This window comes from Chlamydotis macqueenii, chromosome 16 (assembly GCF_036417535.1).
Source record: "Chlamydotis macqueenii isolate bChlMac1 chromosome 16, bChlMac1.mat, whole genome shotgun sequence".
Taxonomy (NCBI): domain Eukaryota; kingdom Metazoa; phylum Chordata; class Aves; order Otidiformes; family Otididae; genus Chlamydotis; species Chlamydotis macqueenii.
Window position 1 is genome coordinate 170,088 of NC_141571.1, and position 15,109 is coordinate 185,196.

At 52.2% G+C, this 15,109-nt stretch overlaps 1 protein-coding gene across 3 annotated transcripts in view; it reads right to left on the reverse strand.

Annotated features, from left to right (window-relative positions):
• The window catches only part of LOC104478759 (fer-1-like protein 4), a 40,862-nt gene that overhangs the window by 17,500 nt on the left and 8,253 nt on the right, over nucleotides 1-15,109 (reverse strand). For all 3 annotated transcript variants that reach the window (XM_086760529.1, XM_086760528.1, XM_086760527.1), the window contains exons 9-25: nucleotides 13,895-14,026; nucleotides 13,670-13,732; nucleotides 12,516-12,600; nucleotides 12,094-12,253; nucleotides 11,690-11,873; nucleotides 10,710-10,896; nucleotides 9,863-10,227; nucleotides 8,905-9,013; nucleotides 7,968-8,166; nucleotides 7,122-7,242; nucleotides 6,398-6,498; nucleotides 5,738-5,825; nucleotides 4,328-4,444; nucleotides 2,877-3,029; nucleotides 2,440-2,623; nucleotides 1,754-1,878; nucleotides 1,226-1,360 (exon numbers count right to left, since the gene is read on the reverse strand). In XM_086760529.1, coding sequence (XP_086616655.1) covers nucleotides 1,226-1,360; nucleotides 1,754-1,878; nucleotides 2,440-2,623; nucleotides 2,877-3,029; nucleotides 4,328-4,444; nucleotides 5,738-5,825; nucleotides 6,398-6,498; nucleotides 7,122-7,242; nucleotides 7,968-8,166; nucleotides 8,905-9,013; nucleotides 9,863-10,227; nucleotides 10,710-10,896; nucleotides 11,690-11,873; nucleotides 12,094-12,253; nucleotides 12,516-12,600; nucleotides 13,670-13,732; nucleotides 13,895-14,026 — 2,508 coding nt within the window. The remainder of the gene's footprint in view (nucleotides 1-1,225; nucleotides 1,361-1,753; nucleotides 1,879-2,439; nucleotides 2,624-2,876; nucleotides 3,030-4,327; nucleotides 4,445-5,737; nucleotides 5,826-6,397; nucleotides 6,499-7,121; nucleotides 7,243-7,967; nucleotides 8,167-8,904; nucleotides 9,014-9,862; nucleotides 10,228-10,709; nucleotides 10,897-11,689; nucleotides 11,874-12,093; nucleotides 12,254-12,515; nucleotides 12,601-13,669; nucleotides 13,733-13,894; nucleotides 14,027-15,109) is intronic.

Sequence of the window (15,109 nt, forward strand, 5' to 3'; positions counted from 1 at the left end):
AACAATCCTGTTAGCCTTGAAACTCACTTAAGCTTATCAGGGACTGGGATTTGTCAAGAAACTGGTATTCATCAAAGACTAATATGTCAAGCAAAGGACATGATAACAGGAGCTGCAGTGTTAGTTCCACCACAAACCCGGTCAGAAGTCGTTAAGAAACTGCTGAAATCCCTAAGCGAAAGGAGAGCATGGGTGAATGACTAAAACTCATCTAGAGGAAGATCAGACCCCTGAAGAAGTAAACGACCACCAGAGACAGATCTGAAACGCTAACACAAGTGGTTTTTAATAACCCCGCCTCACTCATGCACATGTATGTCAGTATTGTGCAATCCTATGGATATGTATACCTGCACCGGATAAATTTTGGTAAAATGTGCTGTTGGTGTGCGTGCTTTTGGAGGAGCAATCCCCCACACACTCCGCGCTGAATAAACATGCCTGCTTTATAACTCTCTCCGAGTTGTAGATTTTGATCTGCGCATCACCCTCTCCCATTAGGCAGCTGCAGGCAGCAATAAGACACTGCCTTTGCCGTGTCTCCAGGCTGAGCATACCCTGCTCTCCATCTCTCCTCACTCTGCCCTGTGCTCCAGCCCCAACCATCTTGGTGGCTTCCTCTGGACTCACTCCAGTATGTCAGTATCTGTCGTGTACTGAGACCCAGGAAATGGAGCCAGGAAAGCTGCTGAGCTACACAGGAGAATACGGTGCGAGTTATGCCATTCTGCTTATAACAACAAAGAGGACCCAGGAGAGAAGTGTGCCTTCAAAGCACCAATCAAGAGAGACAAGGGAGAACTAAGGAGGGAAAGAAGATGACACCTTGGGGACAGAAGGGAAGTAACAGCCCTAAAAGCTACATCATTTCCCTCTGCCTATGAGCCCTCTGCAAGCTCAGCCTGCCAAGGAGGCAGTGCTTCTCCAAAGAGGAGAGATCCGGGACCCACCGAGTGCTCGTCAGGCCCTGGCTCAGGGCATCTCTGAGCCATCCACGTGCTGCAGCCAGTGGCTTCACCCAAGCTCACAGCAGAATTCTGCTGAAAGGTCTCAACCTCAGCCACAGCCCCAAGACTCACCACCACTGGTGAACCAGGGTCGAGCTGAGTCACAGAAACCAAACAAAGATGTGGCTCCTGCGTACCCAGTTGCAGCACCCACGCAGAGCTCCTCTGACTTCCCTGTACTGGAAACAACAGCAGGAGGGAAGCATGGCCATACTTACAAATTTATTGTGGCTGAAAAGGTTGATTATGATGATGGGGGTCTCTGTTTTCAACTCGTCTTTTTTCCCATCAATAATGAGCTGGTCAAACAGAAGTAGCTCATTCCACATGGGGCTCAGTGTCTCCTCCAGCATCTGCAGACAGAGACAGGAAGCCTGAGCATACAGCAGCCCATAGAAACAAACCACACACACTCTGTAAAGAGAGCAAGGAAGTGTGGGCTGATCCCCTCTCCCACACAGCCGCAAGCAGCTGGCGCCTGGCAGGAGGGCAGGTGGTAAAAGCGCGTAATCAGCACTCAGGGCCAACCTACCTTTGAGACCATGCTCAAAGATACATATGTTTTGTCAAATGTTCCCTGAACATAGTCATACCACCCGGAGTACACAAAAATACCTCGTGCCTAGAGTCACAAATTTCCAGGAGGACTGCCACAGCACTGGCCTTCAACGTGTCAGTGAGGACATGATAATTTTTCTCTCCCTAAGTCCCATAGAAGGCAGAGGCAAGAGTTTAAGTGGTCTCACCCTGGTGTTCTGGCACTGAGTCGAAAACACCACTCTCGCAAACGGATTTGAAAGGCCATTGTCATCCGCGGGGAGGATCCCTCGAGCCTGATACAGATGAGCTCGGAGCTGGAAATAGCTGAAATCTGGTAAGAAAAAGAGAAAAGAGGTCTTAGTTCCCCAAACTAGCCCTGCATGAGGCCAAAAAAATGCACGAAGAACAGGGCCAGGCAGGTAGGAGTGGGTACATCCTGCAATGAATAGGTACCACTTCTAGGGGCACTCACTGTGGCTCTCAGAGGGCCAGCACATCTCACAAGGTTTGGCCAAGGAAGACAAGCCAATGGGCTTCCCAGACACCTCCGGGAAGTATGCAACATGTGAAATGTGCAATGATCTGCTGTGAGCATCTGCAGTGGGGGAGCACCATCAGGCCTCAGCACAGAGGCAGAACTCATGTCCATTGCCAGTCTGGAAGCACAGTTGGTGCCTACGAAGCATCTGTCCTGCCTGCTGCTCCAGCTGTGAGTGTGCAAACAGGTCCTCATGAGAGCAAACTGGACCTGCCTGTCACAGTCATGTCTTGGAGATGACGTGGAGATGGTAGATCAGGTCCTACTCCTTGGACACTGACCTGGGGTGGGACCTCTCACCTCTCTGCTCTCCTGCTCACAGTTAAGCCATGGAAAAGTGGCATTTGCACTCACCATCCCTGCTGAGCTGGCTGGGAGGACTGTATGCCGAGAGCTGGGCTATCTCCTGTCCGCTCTCAGAGAGGTACTTGAACTCCTCAGGCAGCTCCGCCAAACAGTTCTTCGCATATTTGGTTACCCCAAGCCACATGTAGATTTCCAGTTTGGCAAAGATCTCACCAGTGTGTAAGCCAGGGACCTGAGAGCACAGGAGGTTTAGCAGGTTTCCCATCTCAGCCATGCCCCCGTCAGCACAAGATGATCACCAGCAGCCGGCAACTGGCCAAAGAGCACAGGAGACAGAGCACCACGCTGGCAGAGGCCAAAGGCAGTGGTGGAGCAAGAGCTGTGTTTCCTTGTGAACTCCAGGGTTTTGGGAAGGAGGGTGGGAAGCAAGGAAGGAGAAACAGCGTGAAGCAAGCTAGAGCACATTGTTTGGGTACACACCCTACCTTCATAAAGACAGTCTGGATCTTCGCACAGTCCTTGCCTTTCTCCTCTTCGACTACTGAGTAGAGAATGTCCTGTGCAGGAACTCTTGCGTATGCCACACGCCTGTTGTTGCTGAGCATCCAGACGAGGACATCGGGGAGGGTGCACTGGGGCTGGAGGGAGGAAAGAGAGGAACGTCACAGCAGAGGACAGCACATATCTTGTCCTCCCTCCACGGACACGGTAACAGCTCCATCTCCTTGCAGGAGGGACTGCTGGCTGCACGGCACTTTGGAGATCCAGAAGCAAATGAAGAGCCTAACACTGGGCACGTGCTTCCGAAAATCCTGGCCCTGCAATATGGCTCTGCAGGTCTCTTGGAGGGATCTGTAATCTGCCTTGTTTTTCATTGCGAACACCAGAGGATGCACTCAACCCCATGCCACATTGGGAAGAGGAGTCTCCACAAGACCAGAGAGGCAGCATTTTACTCCACACCTTTGACAGGAGCCCGAGTGCTGATCCAGGGGAAGGAACTACATTAGCCAGGATCCCAGCAACATGGGTGCCATCCCAGCGTAAAGCTGCAGTACAGCTTGAGAGCAAGACTTGCAATAAAGCAAATGCACAGATGGAAGAAACAACTTCTTTTAAACTCTAACCTAAGTTCTCTTCCCCATCTCAGTTTCCCTGCCACTAGTGTTTGCACTTGTACTTGGCAACTTTTCAGTACAGAAGTAGCTGAAGCAATTTTTTACTGATCCAAATCAAGACTGCCAGCCTCCAAGCAGGGACTGAAAGTTGCAAGCATATGTGCAGGGCTGACTCTACAGAGACAGTAGCATTCCCACTCAATGGCAAGGAGCAAAATGGGAGGAGGTTCCTCTCTGGGGGATTGGCTGCAGCCAGCCCAAGAGGCTGGAGCCTGAGGACAGCTTCTTCTCTGGTGGTGTGAGGAGCCATTGGACATTGCATTCTGGTCTACACTACATGAACACATTGATTTTCCAGAGTTACTTAAAACAGAGCCAGTGAAACTCTGAAAATGGAGTCTCTGCTATGAATGAGAGACCTTATTTCAATGCAATTTTGAATTTGCAGAAAGTGACCAGGGTCAGTCCCTGGTGGGAGCACGGGCAGCTCAGCAAGGCTGTTTTCCCAGGCAGACTGCTTGCAGCCCCACAGAGAGCCGGGCAGGGAGGCCCAGGTGGCCTGGAGCTGGCCCAGCTCTGTCTCCCACCCATCACTGAGCTGTCCAGACCCCTGCTCTGTCACCAACAGTCCTGCAAATCTACCAAGCCTTACCCCTGTTACATGAAATATCGTAACTTCCAGCAGCTGGAACTTGGGATTTTACATAGCAAGGAAAGACAGCAGAGGAAAAGCCCCAACTCAAGCTAGTGGGAGCCCCAGCAGCCAGCCCAGTGCCCTCTCCTGCTAGGAAACGGGGGTGCCCTGGGAGCAGCTGTACCTCTTTAGCCATGAAGCGTAGCTTTGTCAGGATCCTCTTTGTCTCCTTAACCTTCTCCTTGATGTTGGTTCGAGTCAGCCGGCACTTCACGCGGAGCCCCTGCTTTGCACAGAGGATCTGAACAGAGAGCACAGCTGTCATGCACCCAGCTGTGACCCAGGCATGCCATGCTGGCAGCCCTCACAGAGGCTCCGTGGGGAAGAACCCGTGTGCCGATCACATCCATCCTGCCCCATCGCGCCCTGACCTCCACCACGGCTTGCTCCCCAGCTGCTGAGAGCAAACTTCCATGAACCTGTCGCAAGCCATTTAGTAAAGGGTGCCAAGAACTGGAGACTCCAGTAACTCATCAGCCAATAACAGAAGCCCACGAGCATCATTTGGGGTAGAAAGATGTATAAGGAATAAACATTTCAGAAGCTGGTGGTCTAAAGCTCCAAATAATGCTTGGGGGAGGCTTTGCACAAGGAGCAACTTGGGGCCACAGAAGTATGGGAAGACAAAGACGTAGGAAACTAGAAGATTGGGCTGGGCTTTCATGTCCATTAGTTGATAGTGTACACATCTGAGGAAAGACTTTGTGATGAACCAAATCTAATAACAAAATCTAGAAGGACTTCAGAGTGTAAACCCAGTATGGACTGACAAGGCCAGAAAACTAATCTTGCGAGCTGGTTCTCTTTCAGAGAGTCTCAGACTTACCAGAGTTCCTTCACCATAGCTCAGGTGATGATGTGAGGGGAGACAGAGGGAAGGGAGCTGGGACTCGGAAATGCCTAAATTTTATTTCCTGCTGCCATCATTGCATTTTGATTAGCCTTTCAAAGCTTTGTAGTCTGATGGGGACTGTGACTACAGCCATGCTCTGCTGTGTTGTGTGGAGGGTATGCAGCTGTGCTCTCATTCGGCTGGCTGGCCTTAACTGCAGGATTATGAGTGCCTATGATGTGTTGCACTTTCCAGGCACAGGCAGATGGGTGGCTGTGGTAGATCTGCTGGATGGGTACCAGCCTATGAGCTGAGTTTCCAGAGGCAACAGGTCTCAGTGAGCTCCCCCAAAACTGCTGTCAGGAATAGCCTGCACCAAAAGGCCTCCAGCAACCTACTGGGCAGCAACACGCATGTGCTCAGCCACACGTGCCCCACAGGAGAGGAAGGATGGCATCAGGGCACAGCATCTGCATAGAACTGGAGGCAGCCATGGCCAGTCCTTGCCTCTGTTTCTTGTGTTGGAAGCTGTATTGCTCTGAGCAGAAGTGGGAGATGCTGCAGTAAAAGTCTACAATTGACACCATGAATCTTAGCCCCAAGTTTCCCTCTTAGCATCAATTCCAGCTGGTCCTCCAGAAGCACCCCTCAGAGCAGGGACCACGCAGGCTCCCACCACCACTACCCAGCCCCACAGCTTACAATATTGCGCATCAGGTATTTCATCCGACATCTGTCAAGGTTGTTTGGATGTGTCATTGTTTTTCTCTCTGTGCTGAGTGAATATTGCCTGCAATGAGAAAAGCAGTACAGGCTCTGCACCCTCTGCACCCAGCAGGCAGAGCTCAGCTCACAGAGCAGGGACATAAGCTCTGAATCCCTGGTACTACTCTGGATGCATCAGAATCCTCCCTCTCTGCAATGCCCTCTCTTCTGCAAGCTTTTTGATTTGGAAGGTACACTGGGGGTCGCTCAGCACCTGAGGCTCCCTCCCTACTGTCGCCATCACAAGGCTGGGGACTGAAGTGGCTATCAGAGCCCACAGGGCAGTCGCAGTGGTTGAAACACTAGTCTCTTGTCTGTGTGACTGAAGAGAGAGTGGAGAAAATATCCTAACACTGAGGAAACACCAGGAGTCCAGGAACATCAAGGCTGCAGTCTGTGACTCCTGTGCTTCCCAGGCCTGGGGTCTCCTCTCCAAGCTTGACCTGCTGCAGAGTCCTTTCCCTAGGTCATTCTGGTTTCCTTTCACTCCTCTGCATCAAGAGGACAAGAGAGCAGGCTGCGCATAGCCCAGGCAGAACAAGATACAACCCCTTAACCTGAGAAAAAGAAACCTTAGGAATGCAGGGACATGCTAACCTGCATCCAGCTACAAATTCGTCCAGCACCTTTCTGAGCCGCTCTTCTGCTTTAGCCTTTGGCCTTCTCATGAGCTTCTCCACATCATCCAGCCCCTGTTCCTGTGGGAAAAGCACAACACGTTCAGGGAGCTTGCGCCTGTCTGCGGGGTCAGAGCGAAACATTGCAAGGATGTGTTTGCTACAAATGGCTTGTGCCCTTCTGTGGAGCTGGGGATGGTGAGAGTGCCGTAGGTCAGCGCTGCACTGCCAGGGACTCCCTGGGGAAAACCGTAACACTGGTTGTTACAACACCTTGCGTCTCAGTCCTTGAGCAGCCTTCGAAACACACCGGCAAGCTCTGCTTTTGGATTTCTAAGCTCAAAAGGGAAAGATGAGGCCCTGGGAAGAGAATGCACCCTCCTAGCAACAGCCTGAGGCTGAGAGTCTGCTTGCAGCAGCATCTCCCCAGCTCACGCACAGCTGAGGACTGGCAAAGGGAAGCCTTTTGTCACAGATGTTGCATTGCTCACACCTCCAGGAGACACTGCCAGGCTGTGGCACAGAAAGGGCAGTGGCTCTGCACTCACTCCACATGTCTAAAGGGCAGGCGGGGCTGAGACACTGACTCTCATGGGAGGGTGTGAGGATTTTTAAGGCAAATGTCTCACAGAGCAACTGCATGTGCTACAAGGAAAGCACACCAGGAAGCACTGTGCCACAAAAAGACATCCCGAACACGCTACCAGGCGCTCTGCCAGCTTGACAATCCAGTTGGAAATGCAGAGTCTCCAGGTGTGATCCTCCCAGTAGCTCCACAAGTACACGCAGGGTTTCTCATGCATCATGGGCAGGCAGCTGTATGACCTAAGGGCAGCAGGCATAGAAGGTTACAGCTGCTGTTTGCAGAAAGCACATGCCACATCACAATGCAGCGCTTGCACACCCGAGAACTGATTGTTTTGGACCCTGCACCATGGATATGGATGCAAGCTGCTGGATCTGTCCTTTGGCATCCCAAGCTAGCGCACAGGGTTTGTAGCAGAGGGAGCAGCACATGCCCAAATGAATGAGGCTGATGGGACGCTGCTGAGATTTCTTGCTGCTATGGGACTGAGTAGTAGACGACACAGGGCTCACAACACCAACACTAAGACATTGCCAGGCCTGTGGGACAAAGCAGGCAGCATTCCCAGAGCAAACAAACCATCAGAAGAGCTTGTGCATGTGCCTCGTTTGCCCAACATTAGACAGCATGTGCTAGAGCACTCCCCTGCTTCCTCCTCACTGGATTCAAGCCCTCAGGATGCTGCTCATTAACTAGAAAAGGGACTGCTGTTATTGATGAGTCATAGTTTCCCTGGGACCCTGTCCTTGGCCACCTGCACATATCAGGTGGACATCAAAGGGCCTGTAGGACTAACGGGCAATGGTGGCCAGTTACGCCATGGCAAGCTGCAGGGTTGCAAAGAGGAGAAACACCCGCACAGTACTCGCATTGCTGAACAGACCTCTAATAACATCTGGAATAACCAATCTGGGAAGCTGGGGCACCCCAGGGCAGGTGGGAAAGAAGGATGACAAAGACTCACCTGTCATATTCCATGGGCTCTGGTCTCTGGCTCTTCGTCACCGACTTGTTCAGTGCTGCTGAAGCTGGGGCCAGGACTTCAACATCCAGCTCACCATCTGAACCAGGGTCCAGCAAAGGCTGCTTTTCTTCTTTCACTTCTCCCTTTTCCACTTTTCTCCATACTTTGGTCACAATCTCTTCAGCTTTGCCATAGTTTCCTTGAAATTAAGCATTAGACAGTAAACAGACAAGTGGGATCACTGCTAAACAAGTCTACTAGGTTGCAAAATCAGAGTGCAGTCACCCAGCCAAGAGAAACACGTGGGCATGCACTGCTTTTGGAACTAGCTGTTCAGTAGCATCCAACCATCAGAGCATTACATGGACAACCAGGAGGTCTGAGATGGAGCTGGGCAATTGCAAGAAAGTCTTTGTGCATGCCTTCCAAGTTCCACAAAGTGCCTGCTAGATGTCATCTAGACCCCTATACTGGGGTCAGCAGCAGTAACTCAGGAAGACTTCTCAGCACCAAGCATCTCCATCCACTCAGCTTAGCAGGCAGGGACTTGGACCTGCTCTCCTGCCATTGTTTACCCATCCTCTGCCACAGCCCCTCAGCACCACACAGCCAACCCCAGTATCCCAGCTTCCCCTCCTTTGCTTCCTTCTCTTGCCCCCAAACCCTTCTATCTCTTCTCACTCCTACTTCCCTAAAGAGGCAGTTCAGACACATACTGCAAATCTCCAATCTCACAGGACAGCATCCAGACTTTTAAGGTAATTAAAGTGCTGTGCGCACTCCCCAGCCTCATCCTTTGTCCTTCCTGAGTTCTGTTTCTGAGGCATGAGCTGTGCAAGGGCTGGCACCTTAGGACCGCAGTGCTGACCTGAGCTGTCAGAGGGAGATGCGCACTGTTCTCATAGTTTCTGGACACAGGGCCCTGGGGAATACCCACCTATAGAGACTTCAAAGCTGACAGGCTTGGAGCCGAGAGAGGAGTCCATCATGGTGGCTTCAAAGAAAGCAGCGAAGAGGAGGAATTCCTCCTTCCTCCCCAGTGCGTTCTGAGCAAGGAGACGAAAACAAAAAAAAAATTATTAACAATTTTTACAATAAAAATTTTCACAATAAAATTTTTTTTTACAGTGAGGTGGGGTGGAGCACTGGCCCAGGTTGCCCAGAGAGGGGGTGGATGCCCCATCCCTGGAAACATTCCAGGCCAGGTTGGCCGGGGCTCTCAGCAACCTGATTCGGTTGGAGATGTCCCTGCTCACTGCAGGGGGGTTGCACTGGGTGCCCTTCAATGGTCCCTCCCAACCCAAACCATTCTGTGATTCTATAATTCTAAATCAGCCTGAGAGCTTTGTGTGCCAAAATATCGCCTTAGCAGAGACTCAGAGAGTGCCAGGGCACGACTGCTGCTTGCCAGCCCTCCCAAGGGACATCAGCAGGATGCTGCTGAGGTCACCTTCACCAGGCTGGCAGACACAGGATAAGTTTTCTTGCAAAGCCCAAGGGGTTGCTGCAGAGCCATGGCTTTGGCTCATGCCTGTGTGAAGCCACTGAATGTTTGTAGGCTAAGGGATGGCTATTGTATCAACACAGCTGCATCTTGCCTGCCTTTCCCAGGCAAAGTGGAAACTCAGAGCCAGCTAACAGCTCCCTGGCTGCAGGGAAGAAAAAGTACACACTCAAAGGCAGGTGGGAGTAACACCCGCCTGAGAGTCTTCCCTGCACCAGGCAGGCAGCACAAGTGGGGATGCTCCAACCTTAGTGTGGGAGGCAGTTTTGGGGCAGGCTGGGTTTGCTCCAGCACTGTTACACCAGCAAGTGATCCCACTGCCTCTTCCCCATGAGGCCTGTGCATGCCGCAGGCTGGCATGGGTCAGGCACATCAGCATGACAGAACTCACCTCAGGGAGTGGATGAAGCTCTTCCACGTCCACAGTGACCTCCTCAGGCTGCTCAGCCACCTGAGAGGCCCCAGCCTCCTCCTCTCCCTGCAGCCGGCTCAGTTCTTTGGCTTTCTCCTTGAATTTCCTACTTTTCTTCTTCAGCTTCAGTTTGCTTAGGGCACCTTTTGTCTTGTCCCCGAGCTTCCTCTCTGTCACGCTGGGGCTGCTGAAGATCTCCACTGTGATGGCCATGAGGATGCGCCCACGGTAGAAGATCCCCTCACCCATGCCCTCGTTGAGGTCCTTGTGGATGTCCAGCAGAGCTGAGTTCTGGGGGGAGCCATACAGGTTCACCCAGGCTGGGCCAAATGTGGGGTTAAAGCCTGCAGCAACAGGGACAGGGTCTAATTACACCACAGGGCACTGCTGCAGAAAGACCTTCCCCCAGGAAGATAGCCCAGGACCCAGGGATGTGAGCGTCTCTCAGCCACTCCTGCTTCCCACCTCCAGGAGACCACCAGGGCCCAAGTAACTAGTGTTAGGACGAGGGGAAATGGCCTCAAGTTGTGGCAGGGGAGGTTTAGATTGGATATTAGGAAAAAATTCTTCACTGAAAGAGTGGTCAGGCACTGGAACAGGCTGCCCAGGGAAGTGGTGGAGTCATCATCCCTAGAGGTGTTAAAAAAACACATAGACGTGGCACTTCTGGACATGGTTTAGTGGACATGGTGGTGTTAGATTGATGGTTGGACTTGATGATCTTGGAGGTCTTTTCCAACCTTAAAGATTCTATGATTCTATGGTCAAGCTGAGGGTGTATGGCACAGGGGCACCCTGCCTGGGGGGTAGCTGTGCCAGGTCTCACCATTCCTGCCAGGGTCTGAGATCTGCTGCAGGTCTATGTAGTGTGTAGCAATGGCCACGTCACCAACATTGGCATCATCCAGCACCTGGACTTTTATCTTCCTGGCCAGAGGCGGGAACATCTCAATGAAGCTGATCTGCTCGTTCCACTCGGGCTCGGTGGTGTTGGTCTCTAGTGATGTTTCCCCCTGGGAAGGAGAAAATGTGAAAGTAACACAGTCCCAGTCAGCGGACAGAGCAAGGGATACCTCAGAGCCTCTCTGGGAACAGCATGGTCTCCTGTCCTGCCTGCAGATGGTGCTGGGCAGGCTCTGGAGGTGGCAGTGTCCCTGCTCCTGCCCCTGTCCCAGCAGCGGCTCTCTGCTTCATCAAGGCAGGCTATCCCGAGGCCCTGGCCATGCCCTGCACAGCCAAGGGAAACACTAGAAGCAAGTGGGCAGCAGCATCAGACCCTGAGGTGTCACAGCATCCCCTGGGAGCACCCCCAGTCCCACCAGGCTGCCAAGGGACCGATTCTCATCTTAACGGCTATCACAGGAGCAGAAACCCTGGTCTTGAGTGCAAGAAAAGGACCATTAGCTCAGTAAATCTCCCAAGGGTGTCAGGCTGAGTCCAGCTTGCCACAGAGGACTTCTGCTCCAGGATTTATTTGACCCTCTCCCTGCATTTAAGGATATGAAATCTCTGCCTGCACAGCCAGTGGTTGTGCTCAGGGTCAGGGCTGTCCCTCACACAGCTCTCTGCAGAGACAAAATTCCCAAAAAAGCCTTCTTATCCAGACACTGCACCTCCACAGCCACGTGTCTCAGGCCATGGCCAAAGACAGCAAGACTTGGGCTCTCCCAGTCTGTTTCCAGTGGGGTTGCTGTGCCCCACAGAGACTCCTGGCAGCACCAGCCCAATGCATGCTGCTGTACAGCCAAGCCCACACAGATCAGATCAGCCTGACCCCACACAGACCCCCCCCCCCAGCAGACTCACCTGCTGCCCGCAGAATGAGACCTGCACATATGGGTCAATAAAGACTTTTGTCTCCCCTATGATCTTGGAGAAACCACCCATGAGGCCCGCGCTCATGCTGGGCAGGCCCTCAGCACGATACAGCTTGATGCAGACCCTCGCCCAGGGTCTCTCTGCAGGGACTCTTTTCGGCAGCAGCAGGTTTCTGAAAGACAAAGTCATGTTCTGGCTCTCTCCTGGAGCCCAGGAAACATGATGCTGGGAAATGCCCTGACTGGCAGGAAGTTTGGATTCTGCCCCACCACAAGTCTCTTTCCCTGGGTCTTTCCCCATCAGAAGAGGGGAAAAATGGGGCAAAAAAAAGGTACTGTGAAGAGCAACATGACTGTTTTCCTCAGGGCCAGGCAAGACTGCAATGCATCTACCTTTCAATGTCCTCATCCCGGCTGCCAGAGGATGTAGGAAAGGATCCCACCACATCCCCGCGTGCAGTGACGGAGATGTTGCACTTCACAAAGCCTTTCACGCCTGCCCGGGTGTCTGTGGGGTCACTGATAACAGCCCACTTCTGGAAAAACCTGTGATCTGAGAGAGAAGGGAAGGAGTTCCTTGTTGAGAGCCCAAGTTACTGTTTCACATCCCAACTACATCTGCACAAAGACCGCCCTGACCCTGCCTCTGAAGGTGCAGGAGACCTCACCAGCCCTCAGACAGCTGGGAGGAAAAGTGCGTGCTGGCCCTCATGTGAACTAAGTGCTTTAAAGACAAGGCCCTCACTACACCCAGCAGAGTACGAAGGAAACATCAGTTTCAGACAAAGCCGGGGCCAGGGAGCAGGTACACATACCTGGCTGGCTGTACACTGTCACAATGTCCATCTTGAATGTTCCTATACACGTTCCCAGGAACGGTATCTTCTCTGAGTGAAAAACCTGCAGACAGCGCAAATACCCCTGAGCACCAAGAGATGTGGGCAGCCAGGTGACACATCCAGACATCTCTGAGGACAGGACTGCTAAGAGATGCCCATTCCAATGCACAGCTCAGGCAGTAGTTGCAAGCTCCTCACGCACATTGACCCGTCCAAGTTAGCCCTGGGACAAACCGTTCCCACAGAGCCCACCAGCCCATAGCCCTCACTCAAACCCGGGCCAGGGCAAATTCATGTGGAACCAATTTCCTTTGTCAGCCCCAGATAAGATAAACCCCTATGATGGACAAAGGGCAGACCTGCTTTGCCGCAGAGAGTCCTACATCCACATCCTTCTGGGTCAGGGCAGAGCAATGCCCCCACCAGGCTAATGTCTCTCCCAAAACCCGAGCCTTGCTCAGTGCTTGTTGAACTCGCACCAGTAGAAGAGACATGCAGCCTTTCACACGAAAAGCGCTGGAGATCGTGTGGCAAAGGAGGTGCTGGCTGGGTTTAGCTATCTTCAGAAAAGCCCCATGACTTGGAGAAGGCCCTGCACTTTGAAGAAGCCCCTGTGCTTTGGGCCAGGGGATTTTTGAAGACTGTTCTCTGTCTTCCTGAGCTTTTCTACAAGCACAAATCACTGCTGAGCTCCTCTCACACCATTCACCTCCACAACCTGCAGGATGAGGCTCCAGGGTAAGGGGCAGCAGGGAATCACCCCCAAAACAGCAGAGCGGCAAGGCAATGGGCAAGATGGACTAGATAACCTTTAAAGGTCCCTTCCAACCCAAACTATTCTGTTCTAAGAAGCTGCCCCAGAGGCCTCACTTCAGTCACTACATGCAGAGAAATCCTGACGCAGAGGAGGTGGGAAGGCAGCACTGGCCAGTGCGGGCTCACAGTGGGGCCAAGTATTTGCCCCACTGTGGCTGCAAGAAGCTCCTCTGGTCTTTCTGCAGGACAGATGCCTTTGGCTGGAAAATCTGCCTGGTACTGGTACCTTTACTTTGCCCATCACTCCCAGTATCCACAAGCAGAAGCATTGGGCTGTACCCATTATCAACGAAGGATAAAGAGGACAAACTCACCGAGATCTCTATGAGTCTGTGGAATAAAGTGTCCTTTGGCTCATGGAATTCGAACAAAAAATACTGAAAGAGAAGAGCATGACAGCTGAGCCCCAGACTCCCAACACGGCCCCACAAACCACTCTGCCCGAGAGCAGTCACATCCCGAGTATCCCCTGCGAGGGTGGCCCCAGCCACTTAGGACACTTGTAAGGCAAGGACAAAGCCTCTGTTGATATCACATACTTCGTTGTAGAAGGGGCAGTTTGTTGACTTCTGTGTCGCCGTGTGCCTCTTCTCTTCTCCAACCTTGACTACCACAAAGGGGTTAATGTTCACCCCCACCAGCTTCTGCGCTTCAATGATATTAATCCCAACCTGAGAAAATGTGGAAGAAAATCCTCGAATCAGTACTCTCCTTGTTTCCAGCTCCACCTTGAGGTTGTTTCAACAGTACCAGTAGGCAAGTGTGCAGGGCCCTCTCACAGCACAGGTGAATGCTTGGGGGAGGCAAGAGCATGGCTGCTGAAATCTGCTATAGCCAGGACAAACCAAAATGGTATTTGAGATATTTGTTTCTTTCAGACAAGCCAGGATATTAAGTGTTAAATCTCTCCCTAGCGGCACAGTCCACCCAGCAGCACTGTCTCCACTCAGTTCCTGCCATGCAGATGCAAACCCACTGCTCCCACATGGTGGGGTCCACAGAGCATCTTGGAAAAGATGCTCTTTCTTTCCTCTGGCAATAATTCCCTTTGAATGCTACTGAAGTGGACACCATTGTAAAGACTGGAATGTGGCTGTCTCATTTGCTGTGACTGGTTACGGGTCTAAGACACGGGAGAAATGTTCTCACATTTGCTCTCACTACAAGCACCTAGGCAGTTGTCAAGGTGAAGAACGATAGCTTCAAGAAAAGGATGGCAGGAAATTCCACCCCTGACAAAAGCTTCCTGCTTGGTGGATAGGACCCTGATCCAGTTGGAGAAGTCCCTGCTCCTTGATGGGGGGTGTTGGACTGGGTGGCCTTTAAAGGTCCCTTCCAACCCAAACTGTTTTTTTGATTCTATGATTCTACGACTCAGCCGTGAAAAGCGGAAGACCCAAATGTGAGTCCACATTTACTTAGAACCAGGAATTGATTTAAATCCACAGCCAGGCTGGGAAACTTGCTCTGAAATATGCAGGGCAAAAGATGGGACTGAACTCTGTTTCCAAACTTCACAGTGGTTTCAAATAAATCTGATGTCAGAGCATCAGCCAGAGCCACAGCTTCATACCAGCCTCCCAGGATCTCCAAGAAAGACCCTGCAGCAGCCCTCCGCCCCCAGTCATGTCCCACAGATGTCCCTGAGGGCCCAGGCAACAGAAGAAGGGGAAGATGGCAGGCAGAGCTGGGCGCTCTCCAAATCTCTGCTGAGGCAGCGTTTGGCAGTGGCACATGTGGCTGCCAGGCCGATT